The 25,284-nt window shown below is 36.6% G+C and overlaps 1 protein-coding gene across 2 annotated transcripts in view; it reads left to right on the forward strand.

The window, feature by feature from the left end:
* Positions 1-25,284, forward strand: part of LOC146002529 (G-protein coupled receptor Mth2-like) — a 119,598-nt gene that overhangs the window by 82,472 nt on the left and 11,842 nt on the right. For both annotated transcript variants that reach the window (XM_083140443.1, XM_083140442.1), the window contains exons 3-4: positions 17,133-17,317; positions 21,146-21,320. In XM_083140443.1, coding sequence (XP_082996569.1) covers positions 17,133-17,317; positions 21,146-21,320 — 360 coding nt within the window. The remainder of the gene's footprint in view (positions 1-17,132; positions 17,318-21,145; positions 21,321-25,284) is intronic.

Below are 25,284 nucleotides of genomic sequence, written 5' to 3' on the forward strand. Positions count from 1 at the left end.
CATTACAGCGGCATCTGTTACACAAAATGTAGTCGAACTGACACATCCTGAATGGATTGTAAAATGATATCATGTTTTTCTCCACGAAGCGGCGAATTTCATATTCGCCGGTTCGTGAAATTATCACAATACTAGTTTTCATATTCGTCAAAACGTTGTCCATCTTTATCTCCTAAGCAATATTTAATAGAAACTTGAAACTTTGTGAGAGCAAAGTACAAGTTGTTCCAACATATACAGCGTCAAAAACTCAAAATGTCAAATTTTGCACATTCGCCGGTTCGTGATGCAGGGGAGTTGACATATTCGCCAGTTCGTGAAAACATCGACGATATATAAGATGATATTTTGGAACTTTCATTTATTTGTTGTGAAGTTAGAGGTTGGAAGAGTTGCATTTTTATGTATATTTTTATACTATAAAAGTTCGCCTTGGTCAGCATTTTAATGTTTTATTAGAGAAAAAGATGGTTAGCATAGATTAACGCAGAACTGAATCAACTAAATTTTGATGTAAATCGTTTTTATGTAGGGCAACTGGTTCATTTTTAATTGGAGTCCAAACTTGAGTATCTATAATTTTTAACCCGACAGTAGAACGCTCTACTGTCCGCTGTACCAAACCAAACCAAACTTTCTAACTTGCTTGCCAACTTCTCTATGCGCTAATTTTTTATCCGTTCGGCGCTATTAATAAAAAATCTCAGTCGACCCTCGCCACTCCCCCCCCCTTTTGAAAACTGGTATTTTTCATTTCAAATTAGTAAAAATTTATCATTTTCATAGCCAATAACAAAATTAAATTCTGTGAATTAGTATTCGTATGGAATGATCAAAGGAAAAAAAATGAGACAGATGGAGCCATAAGAAATGTATCATATTCTTCCGCAATTGATTCCACTAGTTTTAAAATTCAAAAAATTAAATTTTGGTGTGCGAGATCACAGAATATACACATCACGAATAAAATTTCCCCCACAACTTCAAACATTACTCTTAAACATGGTGCGTATTCTCTGGTCAGGAGTCTGTCTGAGGAAAGAAAACGAAGGCAAGTCCTCTGCACAGGTAATGACTCGACAAGGTCTATGAACGCGCGAGAGGGAAGCGGATTGCATGGATGGGGCGACGTGGCTATGGCTGTCGGTCGTTTCAAGCGGCGCGCACTGCTTTGATCCACCCACTAGCTCGCTATCGTTATGCGCAGTGTTACTCCAGTCTTCCTGGGATGTAGTACAAACGTTAGAAACAAATTAGAATAAGTATTCATTTCACTATATTACTAGTCTGAAATGTGAAAATCAAGACATTTAGGATCCAGCAGAAATCTCCTCAAGAATATAATAACAAATTGGCAATAAATATATTTTTATTATCAGTTTAAACTACTATTCATTATTTGATTATTATTTCTATTCCGTCAATCAATATAAATGACTTGACCACTCCCCAACAAATATTTCTGGCGGTACTCAAGCGGCCAATCGCAACTGACCTTCAACCACCAGGCACGTGTCTAACTTAGAAATATGTTTTTCTTTTGGGGGGGGTCCGAACCAAGTGTCTCAGGAATAATAATGATTATAATAATAATAATAATTAAATTAAAATAATTATATTAAATCAAATTAATACTAATTACAATACATAAATTAATATTATATTATTATTATTACACGATTAGGTAAAAAGACTGTAGCTAAAAAAATAGAGCTGTAACAGCACATATTCATTACGTAGCTTACCTTTAGTTAAGATCGGAATAATTTACATAAAAACAAGTGTTCTGGCAGCAATGAAATTAATGTCAAATAGATGAATAATTGAATATTTATGTAATAGCAAAAATGATGTCACATGTAGTTCGAGAAAAGTAAGTTTCTGATTAAAAAAGTTCAGAGGAAATTAATAACCATCGATTATACAACAAATGTTAATATTTTCATTACTTAATTTGGTAAGTCTTTCGGGGGACCCCCTGGACCCCTCGTAAATACGTCCTTCCTGTCCCTCAAAGCCAATATAATCCTTGTCTTCCAAAAAGTTCAGAGAAAATTATACAACAACGGCTAAACGAATATATTTTTCAATATTTAATTTAAGTACTTGTTAAATCTTTCGGGCAGGGGTGTCCGGACCCCCTGGACCCCCCTACATAAGCCCTCGTCAACCACGTATTTACCGTCCGGCAGTGTTGCCACCACCAGTAAGCACACTTTCCCTTTGCTAAGTAGAATTTCATTTTCAATACAAATTTTCCCTTCATCTAAAATGAAACTTAAATCCGTGATCACAAAGCTTCATTGTGTTCTTTCCATCGACACATAGAAAACACCAATTCACAAAAATTGTGAGACTGATTGAATTAATGAAAATAGTAAGTGAATAAAAAAATGAAGTTTAATTAAACTTGTATACTTTGCGAGAAACATATGATATATGGACATTTTTATGACCTGGGCATGGATGTTTGTGAGTGTACATTCATCAATTTCATCATGTCATCACTCATCCTCATCTTCGCAAATTAGCCAAAAATTGCACAAGAAGCGAAGTAAATAAAGCAAATCAATCAAACAATCAAGACAACAATTAACATTAGGATAATACTATCTGCATATTTGTAATAATTTTAAAAGACAATAGAAAGGCATTGAATGTCCCCAAACCAAAGAATGTGATTAGTAAATTACAAGATGAAAAATATTTAAAAATGTATTTCACACTTCAAAATGAATGTGTCGGATTTTTAAAAAATTATCTGCAATTTTAATGTTTTTCACATTTCACTAAGATTTTTACATGAATTTCCCTTGACTGACAGAAAATATAAAAGTATCTCCTAGATGCACTACGAGCAATTCTAAGCAGGTATACTTTTCCAGAATTTAGATAATTACAGATGCTGTTCGCAGGAAATCGCCGCTGAGAAGGATTAAGTTTCAGCAACGATTGGTTGATCTTAGTATCATGACGTCACTAGGGCTCTTTGCAGAGCCGACGTTTGACAAGATAAACAGAAATGACGGTGGCTATCGTCGCTAATCTGTCGCCCGTGATAACCATGGTCGGGAGGACATGCGTCTCCACAGAGCAGCCGATCTCACATTTCGAACATCCATCACCAAGTTCTTCACTCTTCACACATAGTCCCACAAATTCCCGTGGAAACCTCCAATACGGGTCCCAAAATACCTCTTCAACTGATGTATGTAATTTTATCCGTGGGTTTGTGTTTGGTTACTGATTATACACATACAAACTTATCAAATGGAACTCACGAAATTTTGGTTCTGCTTGTGTAATGTAGCCCTGTGACAACAATTCTGCATTGCACAAATGTTATCAGGCTTCACCTTGTTATTCAGTATGCCAAAGAAACATAATTTCTTATCAAGAACTTTATCGGACATAGGTCTAGATGGCCTGATTACAGTTTGTAACGTACATCAAACGGAAAGTTTATTTTCCAAGTTTTATTTAAAATGACAGCGAGACCCGTAGCCAGAATTTTATTTTCCGGGGGGAGTGGCTCTTCCCTAATGAGCAGCACCCATCTAAAGGCAAAAAAAAATTGGTTGTAGAAACCCTTAAAATGAATTTCTCAGTAAATTACAACTTATGCAAGATGTTTAATCGTGCTTAGTAAGTAAAATTAATTACCACTCTACACACTATTTAAATTACATATTTGTAGGATTTCGGAGGGCTTCGGACTCCTTGGCTACGTGGCTGATGAAGCCATATTGAAAGGCGTTGATCGATTTCGTTCAAATGAATACCAGGCCAATTCTCTAATGTATCTCTCAGCCAAAATAATTTCGTTCGGTACCCGGTGGGGGCACATGATGGTTCGGATCCCACTTTAAACTGTAGGTCCAGTCTCGATTAGCCTTACTGTGCATAAAGTAGACTTCAAAACACCAATTCAATCAATCAATCAATCAACCAAAATAATTTCAGCTGAAAAGCTTCCACTCCAACCCTCGTAAGCACTTATTCATTATCTGACTTACGCGTAGTTTGAATCACAATAAAGTTCCTGCTCATTATTGTTATGTGTATTATTATTATTAAGGTCTGAGGAAAGAAATTAACTTCGTATCATACAGCTGCAACAAATATTTTGTCTCTTTAATTTTGGACTTGGTTGGTCTTTATAGGATGGTCCGGAGCCCCTCGACATCCCCTTAAACACGCCCTTGTGAATAGTTACATGTCGTTAGTGAGGACATCTCCACCAGCATATTGGGCTTCGCCGATGGTGTAGTGGTAACGTCGTTGTCGCCTTGTAATCAAGGGATCAAGGGTGTGAATTCACATTGCAAAGTGGTTCTGATCTCACTTTAAACTGTAGGTCCAGTCCCGATTAGCCTCTCTGTGCATAAAGTGGACGTACAAAACAACAATTCAATTCTAAAATAAATTTAGACCGCTTTGTCTTGAGTTTAGATTCATTCCACCCTGGAAAAAAAATCCTCCGGGCGTCCATGAACAAGCTGTTCCTTTCAAATTTCCAAACATGTCGTTGCTGTGCTAAAATGATGCAAGTCACTAGTATTCTTCAGTCCCATAGGCCTGCTGTCATAGATGCCTACTAAAAATGGAGGTATTTGATGCAGTGGCTAAAAGTTGCATGTATATTTCATGTTTTCTTTATTTTCAACATCGCATTCCAAAGATTTTACTCTCTGCAACCCTTCAGCACCCCTAGATGATGAATGCTGGCGCTGCTGCTGCACTTAAAATACCGAAAATATGCATGTAAATATGCACTAACAGGTGCAAAATATGCAAAAAAATATGCACTTTAGAAAGAAACGTTACTATTTTAATTTTTTTTCTTCAGTTACCGCAAATACATATAAACAGATATTTGTTTTTGTTTTCAAGTCGTACAATTTAGCACGTTGTAGGTCTGAATCCTTCCACACACTCTTGTTTATTTTACACTGCTGTTTTATAAACGAAACAACAATTACATTTTTTTACAATCATGATTGAACTTGATTAGAACATAATATCTCAAATTTTCAACTTTGAAACTCTTTCTGTTTTCGGTAAGAATATTTTTATACTCAGAAATAAACTCATTCTGCTTCACAAGATACAATTGGACAATATTTTAAGGCAACATTATCTGACGCGTCAAGTTCAACACCATCTGTCTTTGCAATGCTGACGTTTCTCTCTCAAGAAGAGTAATTGTTGAGTGTTCCCTCGAAGACGACAAAAGAAATCTTACCTACTTATTTGGTAAAACAAAGTGGAGAATAATTAGCAGTGACGGAAGGGAAGTTATTTTAAGAAGAAGAAGAAGACAATACGCCCAACACACAGACGAAAATACAACTTTTAGTAACTACTAACCACATCAGGGTTACTAGAAAAATTAATGCCACCTTCCTGGCTTGATTTGTAACAGCAGGAACACAAGAAATATGTATTTTTTTTTTTTTTACATGTAAGTCATTTTAGGGCATATTTTGGAGTATTTCATTTGCTAACGTGAACAAGCTTAGGGTATTTTGATACAATGCGCGGGTTCCTTGGTTGGAGGTTTGTTTGGTGTGTAAATATCACTAGGCTGGGATCAGTTCCAAAGTTATTGAGTCCTGAAATTAGCTCTGAGGCTCATTCCTCAGATTTGGGTCGCATTTTCTGTTGCACAGTACCTTCTTCCACAGGCTATAACTCTAGAACTATTCCTGCGAGGAACCTAATATTTGGAATACAAGCCTTCCAGACATGATTGAACCATCATGCCAAATTTCATCCAATTCAAAAACTATGACCTGGAAACTTTTCTGAAATTAATTGATTTGACATGGAATCATAGGCGTAGCTACGGGGTGTGCCGGGTGTGCCTAGGCACCCCCTAATGGGCTGCTTTATCAAAGAGAATTAAATACAGATATTTCAATGAGAGAGAAAATGAGCGGCAGTTTGTAAGAAGTTGAAAATGTCATTACTTGGTACAAACGTGTGCATTATCGCTGATGAAACGGGTGTCTATAGATTTTCGATTTTTTGATGTCATTGGAGAAAGAAGATATTTACTGCATTCTACTCTGTACTGCAGCGCTTTTCTTCTATTCTGTCACAAGCTGCACGTGTGAGAGAGCTTTCTCCACGCTTACCCAAGTTAAAACTAAATTAAGAGCAACTTAGAAGCAGGATAGATTGGAAGCCCTGCTCTTGCTATTTGTGGAACAGGAAAAAGCTTAGTCTATTGATGTAAATGAAGTTATTGATGAGTTTAAGAACATTGTACCTTTTGACAGACGTCTCTCGTTATAGATGACGTGTATTTTGATGTATTTGTTTGTAACATTTATGAACATTTTGTGTGTGTGTGTAATTTCTATGCAATTTGATTTTTTTCTACTACATATATTCAGAAATTTTCAACACTGTCATTTAGTGAATTTATATTCCATTGCAAACAACAGTGCAGTTAAAGAGCCAAGTGATTGTGTTGCAAAATATGCTATTAAAAAGGTACAAGACCTCATTTTTTTTCTTTGTGCACACCCAAATATAAAGTTCTAGCTACGCCTATGCATGGAATGACCCTAGTGGTTGTTGGCTCAAAATATGCAAGAATTTTATACACTGTGTATAGTTTGTACATGCATTTATATAAAAAAAAACGTTTAAAATATGCAATATGCAAAAAGCATAGTTATCCTGGCCCTAGTTATAATTCTGAGCTTTGTTCTGGACAGTCTGGAGTTTCTTATGTAAGTTGGAGCATCATGCATCCACACTATGCACCCGTATGTATTGAATAATTGAATAATTAAAGTTCGCATCGCACTAGAACTTTATGCGTTAAGCCTGATATTCATGGGAAGTGCTGGCGTCTTGAAAATGGAGTAATGTTGTCCCAGTTTCTTGTTACATTATGGTCTCGAAAGGTTAAGCTTCTATCCAGGATAACTCCTAAGACACGGATCCTTTGTTCGTTGGGGGTTAAATTTCCTCAGATTTGGACATGCTTTGTGAATATAACTGATTGATTGATTGATTTGGTGTTTTAAGCCCACTTTATGTACAGTAAGGCTAATTGAGACTGGACCTACAGTTTAAAGTAGGATCCGAACCACTATGTGCCTCCGCCGGGTATTGAACCTGGGACCCCTTGATTACAAGGAGACGACGCTGCCACTGCGCCATCGGGGAGGCCCTCCTGACTATAACTGAAACAGGCGTCGTACATTAATGGAGATTTCAGATCGAAGCGACACGTGTCGCTTGGGAGCGAACCATGTGTGATCAATTGATTTTCTAAATACCGTGCATCGTGTCGCCTCAGTTTGTTGTTCGCGCATGCGCAATGCACGTTTCACCCCCAACAAGCTGTATTTAAACTCAACCGGAGGGAAATTTTGGTTTGGACTGAAGAGACAGGCGACACGTAACACATGTCGCTTAGAAACCTCTAATTTGTTGATATAATAAAGTATCAATATCTAGCTTTATCAAGTTCGTTTGTGCAGTTCTTGGCTATAATTTGCCTTCAACATGTAAAGAAGCTGTGTCTTGGCTATTTGGTTGAAAATGCCAGCGCTTAGAGGCAAGTCAACTAGCAGCACTAGGGGCAAGACAGGCCACCAAAGCCTGTGCTTGATGCCTACCACGTGTCGCCTGTCGCGTCGGTGTGAATTCTCCATAATGTGCTGGTTAGCGCGCTCCTGAGGTTGAAATGGCAACTTTAAACTGCAGGAACGTAGCTAGGTTTATCAGTTTGGGGGGCCCAAAACTTAAGATTTTTTTTTCTATCAAACCATTAAAAACTAAAAAACTACTAATATACCATATAGGCCTACAGTATGTGTGTGTGCTTTATATATATATATATATATATATATATATATATATATATATATATGTATGTATGTATGTATGTATGTATAATGATAGGATATCATATGCAGTTTTACAGGGTAGGTGGTGTAAAATTATTTTAATAAATATACATGCACCAACGGAAGATAAAGATAATAATACTAAAGATGATTTTTATGCAGAGTTAGAACAGGTCTTTGATAAATTTTCTCAGTATGATATGAAAATTATGTTAGGTGACTGTAATGCACAGATTGGTAAAGAAGAGACATTTAAACCCACGATTGGTAAAGAAAGTCTTCATAAATAAAGTAATGATAATGGTATAAGATTGATTACTTTTGCAACCTCAAAGAATTTAATTGTGAAAAGTACCACTTTTAAACATAAAGATATCCATAAATATACCTGGTCTTCTCCAGATGGTAAAACTCATAATCAGATAGATCATATTCTTATTGATAAGTTGATAAGAGAAGGCATACTAGTATAATTGACGTTCGTACACATAGAGGTGCTGACTGTGCCAGTGACCATTATTTAGTAATTGCTAAATTAAGAGAAAGACTCTCAGTGACAAATCATAAGCAACAAAATCTAAAAGTTCTAAAATTTGATACAGGAAAGTTTACTGATGAAAGAATTAAAAAAGATTACCAAATTAAACTGTCAAATAGATTTGATGTTTTGCAGGATTTAAATGATGATGAAAATATAAATGAAACAGACGTAAATAAGAATTGGGAGCACATACGTAATGCAATAGAATCAGCAGCTAAAGAAAGTATAGGATACCATAAACCGAGAAAAAGTAAGCCATGGTTTGATAATGAATGTCATAATCTAATAGAAATAAGAAATCAGGCTAGACTTAGGTGGTTAAATAACTCGGATGATACAAATCTAAGCAATTATAATAGAATAAAGCGAGAAGTTAACCGCACGTTTAGAAGTAAAAAAAGAGATTACTTGAAAAGCAAAATTAACGAAATTGAAACAAACAGCAAAAACAAAAATATCAGAGATTTATATAAAGGTGTAAATGAATTTAGAAAAGGATGGCAACCTAAAGTAAACTTGATAAAAGATAAAGACGGTGATTTTCTAGCTGACCCAAGCGATATTCTAAATAGATGGAAGAACTACTTTAATGACCTTTTAAATGTCCATGTAGGAGATAAATCAGAAGTAAATGAAGTCCACACAGCAGAACCTTTAGTTCCAGAACCTAACTTGACTGAAGTTAAAGATGCTATTAAAAGGCTAAAGAATAACAAAGCACGTGGCATTGATTTAATACCAGCTGAGTTAATTAAATATGGTGGAAATTCATTAATATGTCAAATTCATAAATTAATTTGTTTAATATGGAATAAAGAAGAAATCCCTCAACAGTGGAAAGAATCCATAATTGTTCCTGTGTTTAAAAAAGGTGATAAAATGAACTGCAGTAATTACCGTGGAATTTATCTACTCTCAACAACATACAAAATATTGTCTAACATTCTTTTAACAAGACTAACCCCATATGCTAATGAAATTATAGGTGATTATCAATGTGGATTTAAACGTAACAGATCAACTACAGATCAAATTTTTCACATCAGACAGACACTTGAAAGAAAGTGGGAATATAATCAAAATGTCCATCAGCTATTCATTGATTTAAAAAAAGCATATGATTCGGTCAAAAGAGATAAATTATATAATATATTGGTCGAGTTTGGAATACCTAAGAAGCTTGTTAGTATGATAAAAATATGCACCAGTGAAACAGAAAGTAAAATTCGTGTGGGTATTAATATGTCTGACAAATTTACAATTCATGATGGGTTAAAACAAGGAGATGCATTATCTCCATTGCTCTTTAATTTTGCCTTAGAATATGCTGTTAGGAAGGTAAAAGAAACTAAAGAAGGACTAAAATTAAATGGTGTGACTCAGTTGTTAACATATGCAGATGATGTAGACTTACTGGGGGATGATGTGAATGCAATTAAGAATAATGCTAAAATATTTTTCAAAACTGCTAAAGAGATAGGTTTGGAAGTTAACAAAGATATGCTTACAGGCCGAAACCAAGTGTTAGGTAATAATCAAAATCTAATTATTGATAACAACTCGTTTGAACCAGTTTCCAAATTCAAATACTTAGGAGTAATATTAACAAATGAAAATTATATTAAAGAGGAAATAAAAAGAAGGCTTAATTCAGGAAATGCATGTTACTTCTCTCTTCTTAACTTTTGTCTTCTCGTTTAATATCTAAGAGACTAAAAGTTAAAATATACAAAACAGTAATTTTGCCTGTAGTATTATATGGGTGTGAAACTTGGTCCCTTACATTGAAAGAGGAACATAAATTGAGAGTATTTGAAAAAAAGATCCTTAGGAAAATCTTTGGACCTAAAAGGGATGAGGAGACAGTTGAGTGGAGAAGGTTACATAATTTAGAACTACATAATTTGTATTCATGTCCAGATGTTATTAGACTAATTAAATCAAGAAGACTTAGGTGGGCCGGCCATGTGGCACGAATGGGAGAGGAAAGAGGAGTTTATAGGATTCTTGTTGGGAAACCTGATGGTAAGAGACCTATAGGAAGGCCAAGACCCAAGATGGAGGGACAACGTTGAGATGGACCTAAAGGAAATCGGTAGGGATGGAAAAGAGTATATAGATCTTGCTCAAGATAGGGACAGATGGAAGGCCTGTGATGCTGCAGCCATGAACCTTCGGGTTTAAGAAGGCTATAGAGTTAGTTAGTTAATGTATGTATACCGGGTGGCCCAAAAGTCCCGGAACGGTCACATATCGTGAGAAATACACATCGAATCGGAAAACGAAAAAATACGTGTTTAATAAGTGAAAGAAAGATATTCAATATCATCACACTTCCTTCCCCACCCCCGCCCCCTGGGGACATCTCCGTTCCTAATTGAGCTAGGAGGATGTTTGATAGCTCGTTGGACTTGGAATGAAGTTCTCTTTCCGATTCTACAATACAAAATATTGGTTTCTATTTAAAATTTCTCAGTTGCCCCCGCCCCACCCCTCAGGGAGCAGGGGTGGGGAATCAAGTTTGATATCATTGAATAGCTTTCTTTCATTTAATAAACACGTATTTTTTCGTTTTCCGATTCGATGTGTATTTCTCAGGATATGTGACTTTTGGACCTCCCGATATATATCTTATTGGAAGAGAACATTATATTCTCCTATATTTGGGCGGGACGCGCTTCCAGACAGATGAGGACCTCAAGAACGCTGTCCTGCAGTGGTTACGACACCAACCTACTTCTTTCTACGCCAAAGGCATCAAGGAACTTCCACAAGGACGGCAACGGTGTCTGGATGTTCAGCGGGAATACTTTGAAAAACTGACATAGTTTGGTGCTTCTATGCATTTGTATGTATATTTCCTGTCTATAAATAAAAGTCTTGGTCAACCTTGAACGACCCTTGTAACTTCGGATTAATTCTATTTGTATGTGTAGTCAACTTTCCCGCCTAAGCAGCAGCCATTTGTTGGGCCAGAGTTGTTAAAGATCCAAGAATTTTAAATAAATTAAATTCCCGTTCAGGAGAGAAAATCAGCAAGCGTAAATGGGTTCTTTAAAGTAAGGAACCTTTTCATCTGCAAAGTTTTCAATTCGGTCCAGGAATATTTTTCCAGATGAATTTAAATTCGGTCCAGGACCCTTACTTCCTGATGAATTTAAATACGTTCAACGAACATTTTTCCGGATCAGTTTAAATAGGGTCGAAATTCCGTATTGAAATGAAACAATTCGCAACTTGGTACGAATTTAAATTGTGCGAAAAAAAGGTTACGGTCCTGTTACGGAAGGGCCTCCCTGATGGCGCAGTGGTAGCGTCGTTGCCTTGTAATCAAGGGGCCCCGGGTTCGATACTCGGTGGAGGCACATAGTGATTCGGATGCCACTTTAAACTGCAGGTCCAGTCCAGATTAGCCTTACTGTGCATAAAGTGGAAATAAAACCCCAAATCAACCAACCAACCCTATAGAATACATTAAAATGTATGCGTTCCTTGATCTTTAACAATATGTAGCAATATTTGTCATGAATGTAAAATTTTCAGCAAATGTAGAACAGTTTGTCGGGGCCACGTGAACATTTCGGGGGGCCAGTGCCCCCCCGTGCCCCTCCCTAACGACGTCCCTGTTAAACTGAAAAAAAAACACACAATGGAATGGGAAACCTAGAAGAATGAAGAAGAGGAAGACACAGAAAACTCCCAACGTTTTAAATAATTTCCTTTTCCTCTCGTGTCCTTAGGTCGGGTGTCGAAGGTCGTTCCCACCGCACCTGCCGTGTACAAGATATTAACGCGTCATGGAGTTATTTTCCTTCCAGCAAGAAAGACTGCGGGGAATTTTCACGACAGCTAATGACGTCACATGTAAGGAACCTGTTTCCCTGCTATCAGCGACGAATCCATGGTGGCCTGTCAACTAGTTAGAAACGTTAGTATAAGTACCTACACAGGCTGAAGAGCAATGTTTTCTGTTGAAGCAAATTGAAGCTCTGTCCGCCATGATATGAGTACCCGAAACACGCCAATGTCAATTGTGACTGAAGAAAATTATATAATTATGCAGTAGAGCATGTTGCGGTGTTTACATCTGATCTGAAATAATACTTGGCCGTAAATACGTACATCAGAAGTGTCAGGAATTAATGATCTCGGTGTCCTTATGTAGTATTTGTCAAATTCAGACATGGACATGTATACAGTGGCGGCCCAAGTAGTGTTGATGCCCAGTGGCGCATGAACTGGGGAGTACATGGGTACATTGTACTTCCCAAATTTTTGGAGGGGTTATAACTAGACCTCGGATTTTTAGGTTCTAAAAATTTGCTTTTAGGTTCCTAAAGTAGGCTCTAAAAATCCTAAAATAGGTTGTAAAAATTCTAAAATAGGTTCTAAAAACCTTAAATTAGGCTCGAAAAATCCTGAAATAGGTTACAAAAAGACTTAATTTGGTACAAAATTCCTGAAAAGAACTGATTAGATACAATCGTTAAAAACAAAATTTCACAAGAACTGTAATAACAAAATATTAATTTTCTAAACAAATTTTCATTTCTTTATATAATTTTCAAAATTATCTACAAATTATTATAATACTGCACTTGTGCTGTTAGAAAAAGTTACTTGTTGATATAAAAAATTAATTACCTATGTATAATTTGCTGCACAATATCAGGGTGGCTACTCACTTGGAATTCCTCGAAATCCGGGAATTACACGTGAGTTATTGGCTCCGGAAATTATGCGTGAATTTTGGCGAAACATGAAAAAAGGTACAACCGGATGTTTTCTCTATTCCAATTTTTTCTCTGTAGACGTGAAAAATTGCAACTTTCATTAATCCAAATCCCATTAAATTTAAACATGTTTATACCTAGGTAAATGCCCCGAGGCAAGTTTCTCTCAGTTTAGCTTTCATTTCATTTCATCTTTTTTTAGGAAGATAAAGAAAGCTACATTAAAAATAAAACAAAATTTTCTCAATCCGTTAACTTTGTTAGTGTCTTTTGCAGAACAATCTATCTGACAGATGGAAGATTATTACCAAATTATATATCTTGAAGTTGATTAGGTAAATTTTTTGGTACATTGTAATCATACAAACCCTTTACATTGTAAATATTTTTGTGTGTTGAAGGGAGGGTGAGAGTCGGTAATACGTAAGGTTGGAATAGAGAAAACATCTGCTTGTATCCTTGAATTTTTGGAAAGTTCGCCTTGAAAACAAGAAATTTCACTTGAATTTTATCATGGTTCTAGTGACCACCACGAATCCTTTTGCGTTATCCACACTCAAACTCCACCTTTTGTCTGTGAGGATCATTTCATGTGCTGAAAATTATATTTCAACAGAAACATAGTCAGTACTGTAATTATAATCAAGGGGTTTTGGGTTCGATACCCGGTGGAGGCACATAGTGGTTCGGATCCCACTTTAAACTGTAGGTCCATTCCCGATTAGCCTTACTGTGCATAAAGTGGACTTGAAACACCAATTCAATCAATCAATCAAAGCAAATTTGAATGCTGAAACATTTCTTCGCAAGGCGTGAATATCTCTTTATGGTAGTTAAGTGTTTGTGTGTGTGTCGAACCCAGTAGGCTGAAACAAAAATATTTTTTTTATGCCATGAAATTCTCTGACTGCATACCCGAAATTTGGTCCGGGCACAACTAAATCATCACTCAAAACTTTGATTTTCAGTTGATCTGTGCAGCTTATTTCTTATTTAATATATCGCTCGAATAACCGGTACTGCTTAAATATTCACTTTAGCGATCGCTTGACAGTTTCGGTGCCAATGAGAAACGAGGAAAAAGTCGTCTGCTGGGGAGCAAGGAGCGAATGGAAGGCAGAAGAGAGGCGCTTACGTAGACGCTGTTGCGGTCTAACTCACGTGTTTTGTTTGTATCTTGTTGAAGAAGCTTGTTTTGTAAGCGTGGTGCTGATTAGTGTGCGTTTTAAAATATCCAGGATGACATTTATTCTGGTGATATTTGCTTCTGTCCTTATTGTGTTTAGTGTCATCTTAGCTGGAACATTCATGAAGGAGAATTGTGTATATTTGTGCATTTTTGCGTATTTTATTCACAGCCGGGCTTCGGCTTTTCCCAGCACGGAGTTCACGCGGTCTGCAGCGGCAATGCCGCGTGGTTTCTGCTAGAAAAGTGAGCGATCAGCAAGCGCGGGAAGCGGGACAGGTTGTAACAAAACGCGGTATAGCACTCCACTGAGGCTCCGGAAGTTCCGCAATTGTCAATGTCTTCAGCATTGGACCCAAACTGGAACCAGTAGTAGACTTCGTTACTTTAGGGTATTTAGTCCTTTTCACTTTCGAATCACTAGATCTTATAAAGCAACCAATGGACAGTGACTGATCACTAATCGACTTTATGAACTGTCAAACTTACCTCTGAAGTCTTATTAACCAATTCTGTTGTACAGGTCAACCGGGAAATTGAATCCGCGTAATTTATATTCTCATTATATTATTGAACAGTGGTTCCCAAAGTGTGCGCCGCGGTGCCCTGGTGCGCCGTGGCTGGGTTTCAAGGGCGCCGCGAAATGTTCCATTATTTTCACTGGAATGATTATTACTTTTAACATGTAAAATGTTTCTGAATTTGAAATATGTGTATATTTTATAACTAAATCAAGCAGCCCAACCACACTAACTGAGCGTTGCAAGTGCAAGATAGGCCCACATTCTGACTAGGGCGCCGCGGAAAAATCTTGAAACATTAGGGTGCCGTGAAACGAAAATGTTTCGGAACCTATGTTCTAGAACATTCCGCGGATAAAACTATTCGTAAATATTGCCAGTAGTTCGACTCCATCTATTGTTCAAGAACGTTCCCTCTCGCGCTTTCCACAGATTAAAAATTACAACAAATCGTCCTATTTGTGGCACTACCTTTGTTGTGCAGCTTTCAAATGCTGACTATACCCTGTCCCAGCTATGTAGAGCAGGGCCGCGCATATCGGCAGAGGAGGAAAATCGAGTGGTGAAAGCTCAGCGTTGCCAACCGTACGGTCCTGACCGTACATGTACGGATGTACGGTCCAGACCTTAGTCCGTAGGCGAAATGCACGGCTTGTCGAAATTTGCTCTTGCAGTTGTATCCCTAATATTTCCCTAAGAAATTCTTAAACCAATCGTACGGACTTGGAGATAAAAATACGGCCCGTTTGCCATGTGCGTTCGGTATTATCCTTTTCAAAAGTTTGCAACGCTTACAGGAAATCGGGAAACTCCCGTCGCCCATTACACAATCCCGTTTCTCCCACTGTTCATTGGTGGAGCCGCCTCGCGTCAGTACTTGCGCAGAGACTTCTTCTCTTTGGCCTGGTCTACAGTTAGCTGGTACGGAGTTTAGTGTTTATACCGCGTTTGTTACAACCTGTCCCGGTTCCCGCGCTAGTTGCTCCCTGGCTTTTCTCGGTGCTGGGGAAAGTCAAAGCCAGGCAGCCAATTACAATACGCAACGTCGCAACAGCGTCTACGTAAGCGCCTCTCTTCTGGCTTCCATTCGCTCCTCGCAGTCCAGCAGACGATTTTTTCCTCGTTTCTCATTGGCACCGAAACTGTCGAGCGCTCCCTAGCGCGGGAAAGGGGACAGATTGTAACAAACGCGGTATAGGTAGTGCTCAGGTTTGCTGCGACAACACCGAAAGCGCAAGAAAAGTTTAAGTGCAATATTATAAACAACAGGGTTATACGAGCTCCGTCTTGCCTGATTATTAATTCTCTCCTTAAATTATCGTCACATCATTCAAGAAGACAAAATCCTAATTTTATGTAGTGTAAACTGAAAAATTTCCTGGGAGATTCCAGCCCTCTGATCCCCACCTTGGATACGTGCTATTAACAATAACAGGGTTGTAGAACATTCTCCGTCTTGTCTCGATAATCATTTCTCTCAAATTATCACACATTATTCAAGAAGGTCAGGTTATCTTCCCAGGTCCTTCCCCGTTCACCCTGGCTTAGGGGTTAACGCGTTCCGGCAGCCAAAAACCTAATTTTATCTAGCGTAAACAGAAAAATTTCCGGAAGGGTGCTCAACCCCCCTGATCCCTGCCTTAGATACGTGCTATTAACAATAACAGAATATTCTCCGTCTTGCCTCGATAATTATTTCTCTCCTTATATTATCGTCACATTATTTTATTTCACACCACAATAAATCAAAAACCTCATTTTATCTAGTGTAAACATAATAAAACTTTCGGGGGGTACTGAATACAGCAATATTATTTACTTGGATAACACGGGCCTGCATTTTGGGGGAAAAAAATGGGATATTTTCAATTCAATAGATGATTTTGGAAGTATTTTGAATGCTGATCACGGAAATGAGATCCATTTTTTCTCATCACGTCAGGATTTGTCACAATTTCACAAGGAAAATTATCATATTCGCCATTACATCACATTTATTATACAACGCAACAAATAAATTTATACAAGGGAAATTTCGGTTGTTTCAAAACCAATAGATGATTCCGGAAGCATTTTGAATGCTGACCACGGAAATGACATCCATTTCTAGATTTCAAAATTGGAGTATTTGCATTGTAGAAAATTAATATTTTCCACCATCTAATCAGAACCATCTATCAACCATTATATCTTACATTACAGTTAGTTTCTTAGTTGAAAAATAACTCATTATTTGCAAAGTTGTAAAAGTAAGTAACACATCATTCCTTGTTATTCCAGTGGGCTGAGACCTCCGCAAGGATCCGCGACAGAGAGGGACAGGAAGAAGTTCATTTACTACTCCCTCTATGCCTGGGGCTCCACTGCTATCATTTCTATTGTCACCATCGTTATGGATTTTGCACCAGGCATTCCGAACACCATGCTGAAACCCAATTTGGGGAAGAACAGGTGCTGGTTTAAAGGTAAGTGATATGCTTTCTGATTGATTGATTGGATATTAATAAGGGGTATATCAATGCACAGGCTATTTGTCCCTATCATGTATCTGTGAGGACAGGGCCCTTACAGAAAATAAAAATATCAGTGTTAGAAACTTCCTCACTCAACTTCTAAAACTAATATGGTCATAGCCTCCTTACTAACAACTAAATCTCTTCAGATTTCCGTTAGTGTATGTGACCGGTGGCTACCCACCATCGTGAGGAAATTTGGGGAGCTACGAATGAGTAGCGTAACCCGGTCATGAAAGCCTACAAGAACGACTGGGGGTTCCTAGTGCTGACCACATGTCACTCCATAACTGCTTGGAAGAACAGAACCACCTCGGGTGAGGGAATGATTAGGATCAGGTGGTAGTGAAGCTGGCTGTCAATGGGCTGTTGCACCATGGAACAGTTATTATTTATTTATTTTTAAAACCACACTATGATCTGAGGATGAAATATCCTAATCTAGGTTAAAAGCTGAGGCACATATGAAGACTAAGGAGAGGATGCATACAGCTCTACAGAGAATCATATTGAATATAGGCCTGATGAAAGAGCCTTGTTGACTTGTAGCATTGCAGTTACTACAATGCACTGCATGGAAGAGAGGTTGACGTGCTTTCTCAGAAGTGCACCTTACACACCCAATATGCACAGTTACAACCACAATTGCATTGAATATACAAAACAGAAAAAGTTACAAAAAATTTGAAGTAAGTAATTAGAGGAATGGCAGGATAAAGTGTCAAAATTGTTTACTGGGTTATAATGTAAGTCAAACTTAAATACAGGGAATGGTGAATAAGAAACGACTTATCTTAGGGAATAAAATGAACAAATAACACCAAGGATACTTTCGTTACCAGCTTTTATGAACTTGTCTTAAGAAACCAAAATCAATTCTTAAGCCCACTTTATGCTCACACGAGGTAATCAGGACTAGACCTACAGTTTCAAGTCTGATCCAAACCACTGTGCAATGTACTTTCACTGTGGATCAAACCTGGGACTTCTTGATTACAAGATGAGTCCATTACCACTATACCAGCAGAGAGGATTCCCTGAAAAGTCCTGACCTTTTGTATTCATAAATAAACTGATTTGAATTGAATTGAATTGTTGTTTTATGTCCACTTTATGCACAGAAAGGCTAATTGGGACTGAACCTACAGCTTAAAGTGGGACCCGAACTACTATGTGGCTCCACCGGGTATCAAACCTGGGATCCCTTGATTACAGGGCTACGGTACAACCATAAACTGATTTGAGTCCCATACCAATATGCTTAGTCTCAATTTTCAAACTGAACTTTCTTCTTCATCAGGAAAGGAAGGGGAGGTTTGGATTCACAATTGGAAGTTGAGTCTGACAACTTCACTCTTTCAATAGTGTCACTGTGACAGCAGATTGTGATAATGTTCCACGGGTCACAACAACACTATTGGATGAAAGTGAAGTCATAGCGGGATTCAAATTCATGACAACAAACAGTCTTACGGTGTATTCTGTACTGTCTTACACCTTAAATCTATTTTAAGATTTTAATGACTTCCTTCCCTTCCTCAGTGCTAATTGCTAAAATAGCTGGTTCGATATTTTTGCTATCAACATTTCAAAACTTTTTAAATGATGGATATCATTTTCATTTTGAAGGATCAGTTATCTTACTTGTATCTAAAATTTGATATTCTGTTCCAATTGCAAAGTGTAAAATAAAGTTTGTTTGAAAGCTCAAACTTAGATTACAGGTACATGTTGCAACATTAGTAATTTTGATCATGATGTTAATGATGTATGACATGACATGGCATTCATTTGAAACCGAGAATATTAATGAGGTTATTGATTTATTCAGTTTTAAAGTTATGGTTGCCCATGGTACCATGGTATCAATACGAGCAACCTTCCCCCTTACACATCAAATTTTCAAGCCTTCATAACAAATACAATGGGGGGGGGAGGTGCTAGCTTACTAAGAAAAAGAATTTGGCAATTAATTGTATTATTCCTGTATCTACTATTTCTCTCAGAAGGCATGTTGTATTCATTTACTAAATCACTGCTTGAAGTGGAAATTCCTAGCTGGGGGATGCTTGTCCCAGTTTGTGGATAGGTTGCAGGATGCTTGTATGGATCAACAAGGAGACAATGAAGAAGATGCTCATCAGAGGCGAGGCAAGGCATTCAGTCATCAGAAAATTTGTTTCTCTTTCTCTCAACAATTGGTTCTTACCTTTATATGTGGCAATTGAGGTGTTTGTATTTCTCTTTCAAACATAGAGAGAAAGAAGAAAAGAAGAATTGTTGCTTTTTCATATTGCTCAATTTTAGTAGTGCAGTCTGCAAAGTATTTTCTTTCAAGTTTATCATTTTTAGTGTTATTAGCAGTGTTATGAATGTTTTTAACACTGTATAAACAGGCAATTCACAAAAAATCAACAAAACTTTAAAATACAATAACATGCTGCACTGTAGCTTTTATATTTACTTTGTAATTCATACATGCCAATTTGTTATATTATATACAGGAGGAAGAATACAAATTAATAAGATTTCTTAATTCTCATCAAATGGGATAGCATAATTTATCTTTTGTAGTTGTAAGGTCTAGGGTACTGGAGTGAGCTTTTATATTGAACAGACAATGACCTTGGTGTTTACCAGGGAGAAATATTGTCCCCCACCCCCCTTTCTTCCTGGTTGAAAACCCTGACCCTGATATTTGGCAATGACTACGTAAAAGTGTCACACTTCACCACTGGTGCTTATGCAAATTATCCTAGGTGAGGGGACACTTTACACTAATTTTCTTAACTGTTTCAATAGCACCTTCCTGCTCCTGAGGCTATGGGTCCAACTGACCCAGCAGTGGCTACTGGGCCCAAATTAGATGAAGGGCTAGTAGGAAGGAAATGGGGAAATAGAGAAATATAGATCAATAGTTACACATACTGTTAAAAATCTCATTTTTAATAAGTATGTGTAACTATTGATCTAATTCTCTATTACCCCATTTTATCCTATTAACCCTTCATCTAATTTGAACCCACCAGCCACTGTTAAACTGACCCCATCTATGTGGTGGCCTGGATATAAGATATTCATATTTATTTATTATGTATGTACATTATTTTAAATTATAACTTTAATACTGAACAACAAATTTTCACTCTATTTATCTTTGATTCTTTCTCTTCATATAATCTGGTATGTATGTATTTATTTATGTGTGTGTGTGTGTGTGTGTGTATTTCTCCTTAGTATTGTTGGAGGATAGAGTTCTTTCAACATAGATGCATTTACTTAAATTAAATTTTCAGTGCCCTCTTAATTTTTGAACAATATAAAGTGAAAATATACGTTTTCTTAACTTGAAACATTCAGTCAGTGGTGCAACCTTCATGTATCAATTAATTACAATTTTATGCAATGAAATTTATTGTAGAACATATGAAACCATATACATATGTATGTGTATGCATGTATGTATGTATGTATGTATGTATGTACATGTGTATGTATGTGTGTATATGTGTGTAAATGATTCTGTATAAACCACTGAAGTAACACAGCTGATTTTTGAATTTGGCTCCAATATGAATTGTATTGTAAATGGCACATGTCTTCCTTTATTTCAACTAGTGTATAAAAATTGTATAGGATACTTCAATAAAGTGTAATAAAATAATTACAAATTCAGTTTATAATATATTCTTTATTTTTGTGGAACTTAAAGCTATGTACATTTTAATATCTGTAAATGATATCATAGACAATGGCTTATCATTCTTTTATGTTTTTCAGAAAAGATGGCAATCCTTGCATACTTCTATGGACCAATGGCTGCTCTCCTTTTAATAAACCTCATCCTGTTTGCATACACCGCTACCAAAATCGTGGCTGTACGACGGGATACTGCTGTATTAAACAAGGGAAACAGCAGTAGACATGAAGGAACTTCAAGAGGGGACAAACAGAGGTATGTATGAACTGACAAGAATTCATCATAAACAATCAAAATAGTAATAACAAAACTATACAACTTACCAAAAGTTTATATCACATTTCTCTCACTATTGGCTAATCGCAGCAATGAGGATGAATGATGAAGTGGATGAAGACAGATTCACAAAGGGACATCTTAGGCCAATACTCAAACTCAGAACCATCAGTGACATGATCATGTGCATGTCACTCAACTGCTCTGCCACTGAGGCGGCTTATACTGCTTAATGATGATAACCATTAATATATATTTCAAAGCTATATACAGCCATATAAACTAATAATCTCCATTAAGATGTTCTGCATGGTGACAAATATGATTATAGCCTGAAGCGATAGATGCAAAATAATATATAGTTATTTTAAGTGGTTTTTATTTTATTTTTCTTACAATGTTTCATCCTGGTATCAGAGAACTTTCTTAAGCCAAGATAACCACACACAATCTACACTTCTCCTAGTCATGTTGTGTGCAGCAGCGGCACCAGGATTAATCATTTAGGTGTGCTGAGGGAGTGCGGAATGAAATTTAGGAGATGCGACGTTGAAAATAAAGAAAACATGAAAAATGCATGCATGTTTTAGCCACTCAATCAAATACCAATCAGCTGTTAGTCATTTATGATAATATGCCCACAAGACTGAAGAATACTAGCGACTTTCTTCATTTTTGCTTGATTTTACAACAACAACAGTATGCTTGGAAATTTGAAAGGAACAGCTTGTTCAAGGAAGACCAATGATATACATGGAATTTTTTGTTACACGGAGAGGCAAGCAAGGTATTTTTCCACGGGTAGGGATGCAAACTGGGCATATTTTCTCCCTAATAGTGTTGCTGTAGGGAGAAAAAATACACTCCTTCAATTTGAAGTTATCATGTTCTTGCAACGCTCTTATAATAATTAACATAAATTACTGTGAAATCAAATTACATGTGTGGATGTCTGCACGTCCAAGATGACATCTGTATTACATCATACACTCCAAGAAATTGGTCATAGAATGTAAACATTCAGACACACCTAATAGTCTTATTGAACTATGTACTGAAATACAAAATAAAATTCTCCTTGACTGTAAAAACATACTTTTTGAACCTTTGCAATACATTGTGAGAGTGTTTTCGGTTGAATGTAGGTTTTTAAGAGGGGGGTGTAGAAGAAAATTAACACCTTCATCCCCCCCCCCGCCCGGTGCTGCCTGTGGTTGTGTGTGGTTATCTTGGCTTGAGAAAGTTTTCTGAAACCAGGATGAAACGTTGTAAGAAAAATAAAATAAAACACTTAAATTAACTGTATATTAATTTGCATCTATAAAAAGTTACTATCTGAACCTTTCAGAAGAACCTAGCATGAAACAATAATTTGGCTATTAGTGAATATGAGTTGTATACAAATAGAAGTTGTAATCAGGGTAGTATTTGAACAATATCTAGTGGGGGGAATTGAGATATTTTATGAATTGTGTACATAAAACTAAACTATGTGGTACAACAGCCCTCTTAGGGCCACGGCTCCCAGTTGGCTTTTTTATTGAGTGACACATGGTCAGAGCGTCTAGTCCCATTACTGCTGGTCTCTGTCTTTATAGACTGGAACCCACAATCTTCTTTTCAAGTAGCTCCCCAATTGTCTGCACAATGCTGGCTCAATACCGACATTTTTGGGTCTCCCAGTAGGAAATTAACCCAGACTTAGTTCTAGGGCCAATACTGTTTCTAATTTATATCGATGACTTTCCTAACAATATCAAATCAGGAAATGCAGTTTTATTTCCTGATGACACTAGCATAGCCATTAGAGGCTGTGATAAACAGGAGCCTGAAACAAATACTAACAATACAGTATGGGACATTTCTGCATGGCTGTCCAAAAATTAATTAACATAAAAAAAAATAGTATTTATAAACTTCATCTACAAATGGAACAAAAGTCCATATAAAGCTCAGGAAACATGGATACTAATAATATCAAAAAGTAACCTTCACAACATTTCTTCTTGAAGATTAGGCACACACAGGAGATGTACTACGTAGAAATTTTCAGTGAAAAATGCAGGCTCGACCAGGACTCTAAGCTGGGTCTCTAGCATACCATGCCATTGCTCTACCACTGAGCTACCGAGCTGGCCCGGCCTCACCTCATTTTTCGCTGTTGTTTTAGCTGTGTGGAATCGTCTCTGCCTAATCTTCAAGAATTAACATCTCTACGCTGGGAGGAACCAGGAAACGTCAAAGCCTACAGTGCTTTAAAGGCAACAGACCCTGTTGCGTAGCACTGACAGAGATAATTCCACGGTATGCCAGAGTCCTGGTCGAGCCTGCATTTTTCGCTGAAAATTTCTAGGTACGGCATTCCTTGTCTTAAAAATAAATGAGACAATAAAGTTAAAAAACACCTTTTATGGTATGAAAATGGCAAAGCAAATCATAAGTCCCTCGACAACTATTTATTCCAATGTAAACTTACATATGGTATTATATTTTGGGGGGAAATGAACCTTGTAGCAATATAATATTTATACTACAGAAAAATTGTTCAGATTTATGGTAGGAGATAAATCTCAGGAATTTTGAAGAAAACTTTTCAAGGGTCTAAGCATCTTGCCACGTCCTGCTTTGTACTTATACCACATTCTCATGTATGTCAAAACAAACTTCTGTTCCTATAAATCAAGCAAAGATATACATACCTATGACACAAGAAACATACTTAATATAATATCCTTACAGCATAACACTATGCTTTATGAAAGAGGTCCTAAATATGTTGGAACTATGGTGCACAACAAACTTCCAACATATATAACATCATTAAATGATGCAAGACTTTTCAAAAAGGAAGTTAGGAGTTTTCTATTGCAAAATTGGTTTCTTTCAATTGATGAGTACTTAAATTACAAGAAACCTTAGTTATAAATGTTCTTACTCTGAGTCATGTTTATCTCATACTGTTCCATACATTTATATCCTAGGATAGTTAAAACATATGTTGTTACTGTAAATTGTTGGTAGAAATTGCTGTTGCTCTGTCTATAATATGTAACCTAAACAGAATACATATTAATATAGGCCTATGTTATTAGAAACTCAATATGCTGACCAAGGCATTTATTTATTATATAATAAAATAAATTACTGCCTTGGTCAGCATATTGAGTTTTTAATAACATGGAAACAAGGCTTAATGGTGTTCTAATGGTGTTATAAAAGGCCTATGTTGCATTGACTGATTATAATTGTATTACAACTGTATATACGAGTATGTATGATTGTGCAATAACCATCTTATGCCTGAATCACATGAGTTGTGTGGTATTGGCTCACTTCTAGTTTTTGCCTCACATGGCACTTGTTTACAAGTAGCTGTACTTGTCGTTATACTTTTGTTCCCATTCTGTAGAGTATACAAGCTAAAAAGATAAACGAGCTATTTTTAGAATGTTCTAGGAGAATAGCTTCTGCTGTTATTAAAAATTAAAATTAAAGTAAAAGTATTTGTGTGGACCAGAAGTTGGCTCAAAAGAAAGTTTGGTAATCAAGGTGTACTCAACAAGCTTTTTCATGAACTGATACACGAGTTACAGTATTCGTTCAGAAAAAAAAATATATTCTTCAACTAAATATGTCAAACATATAATGCACTGGTAATAATAAGGATTTTATTTATTTATTTATTTATTTATTTATTTATTGTTTTGGAAGGCGAAGTTAAGGCACAAGCCTTTTACTCTACTTAACCATCTCTACTTTACATTTTATAAATTGATTTTTATAGCTAACTGTATGTTAAATATATAAAAACTAAAAACATTAAGATACCAAGAAATGAAATATATAAAAACTAAGAACATTAAGATACCAAAAAAAGAAAAACACAAGAAACAATAAAAGAGAAAGATGCAAAAAACATAAAAAATAAAAACAAAAATACATA

This window comes from Lepisma saccharinum, chromosome 18 (assembly GCF_977018435.1).
Source record: "Lepisma saccharinum chromosome 18, izLepSacc3.1, whole genome shotgun sequence".
Classification (NCBI taxonomy): domain Eukaryota; kingdom Metazoa; phylum Arthropoda; class Insecta; order Zygentoma; family Lepismatidae; genus Lepisma; species Lepisma saccharinum.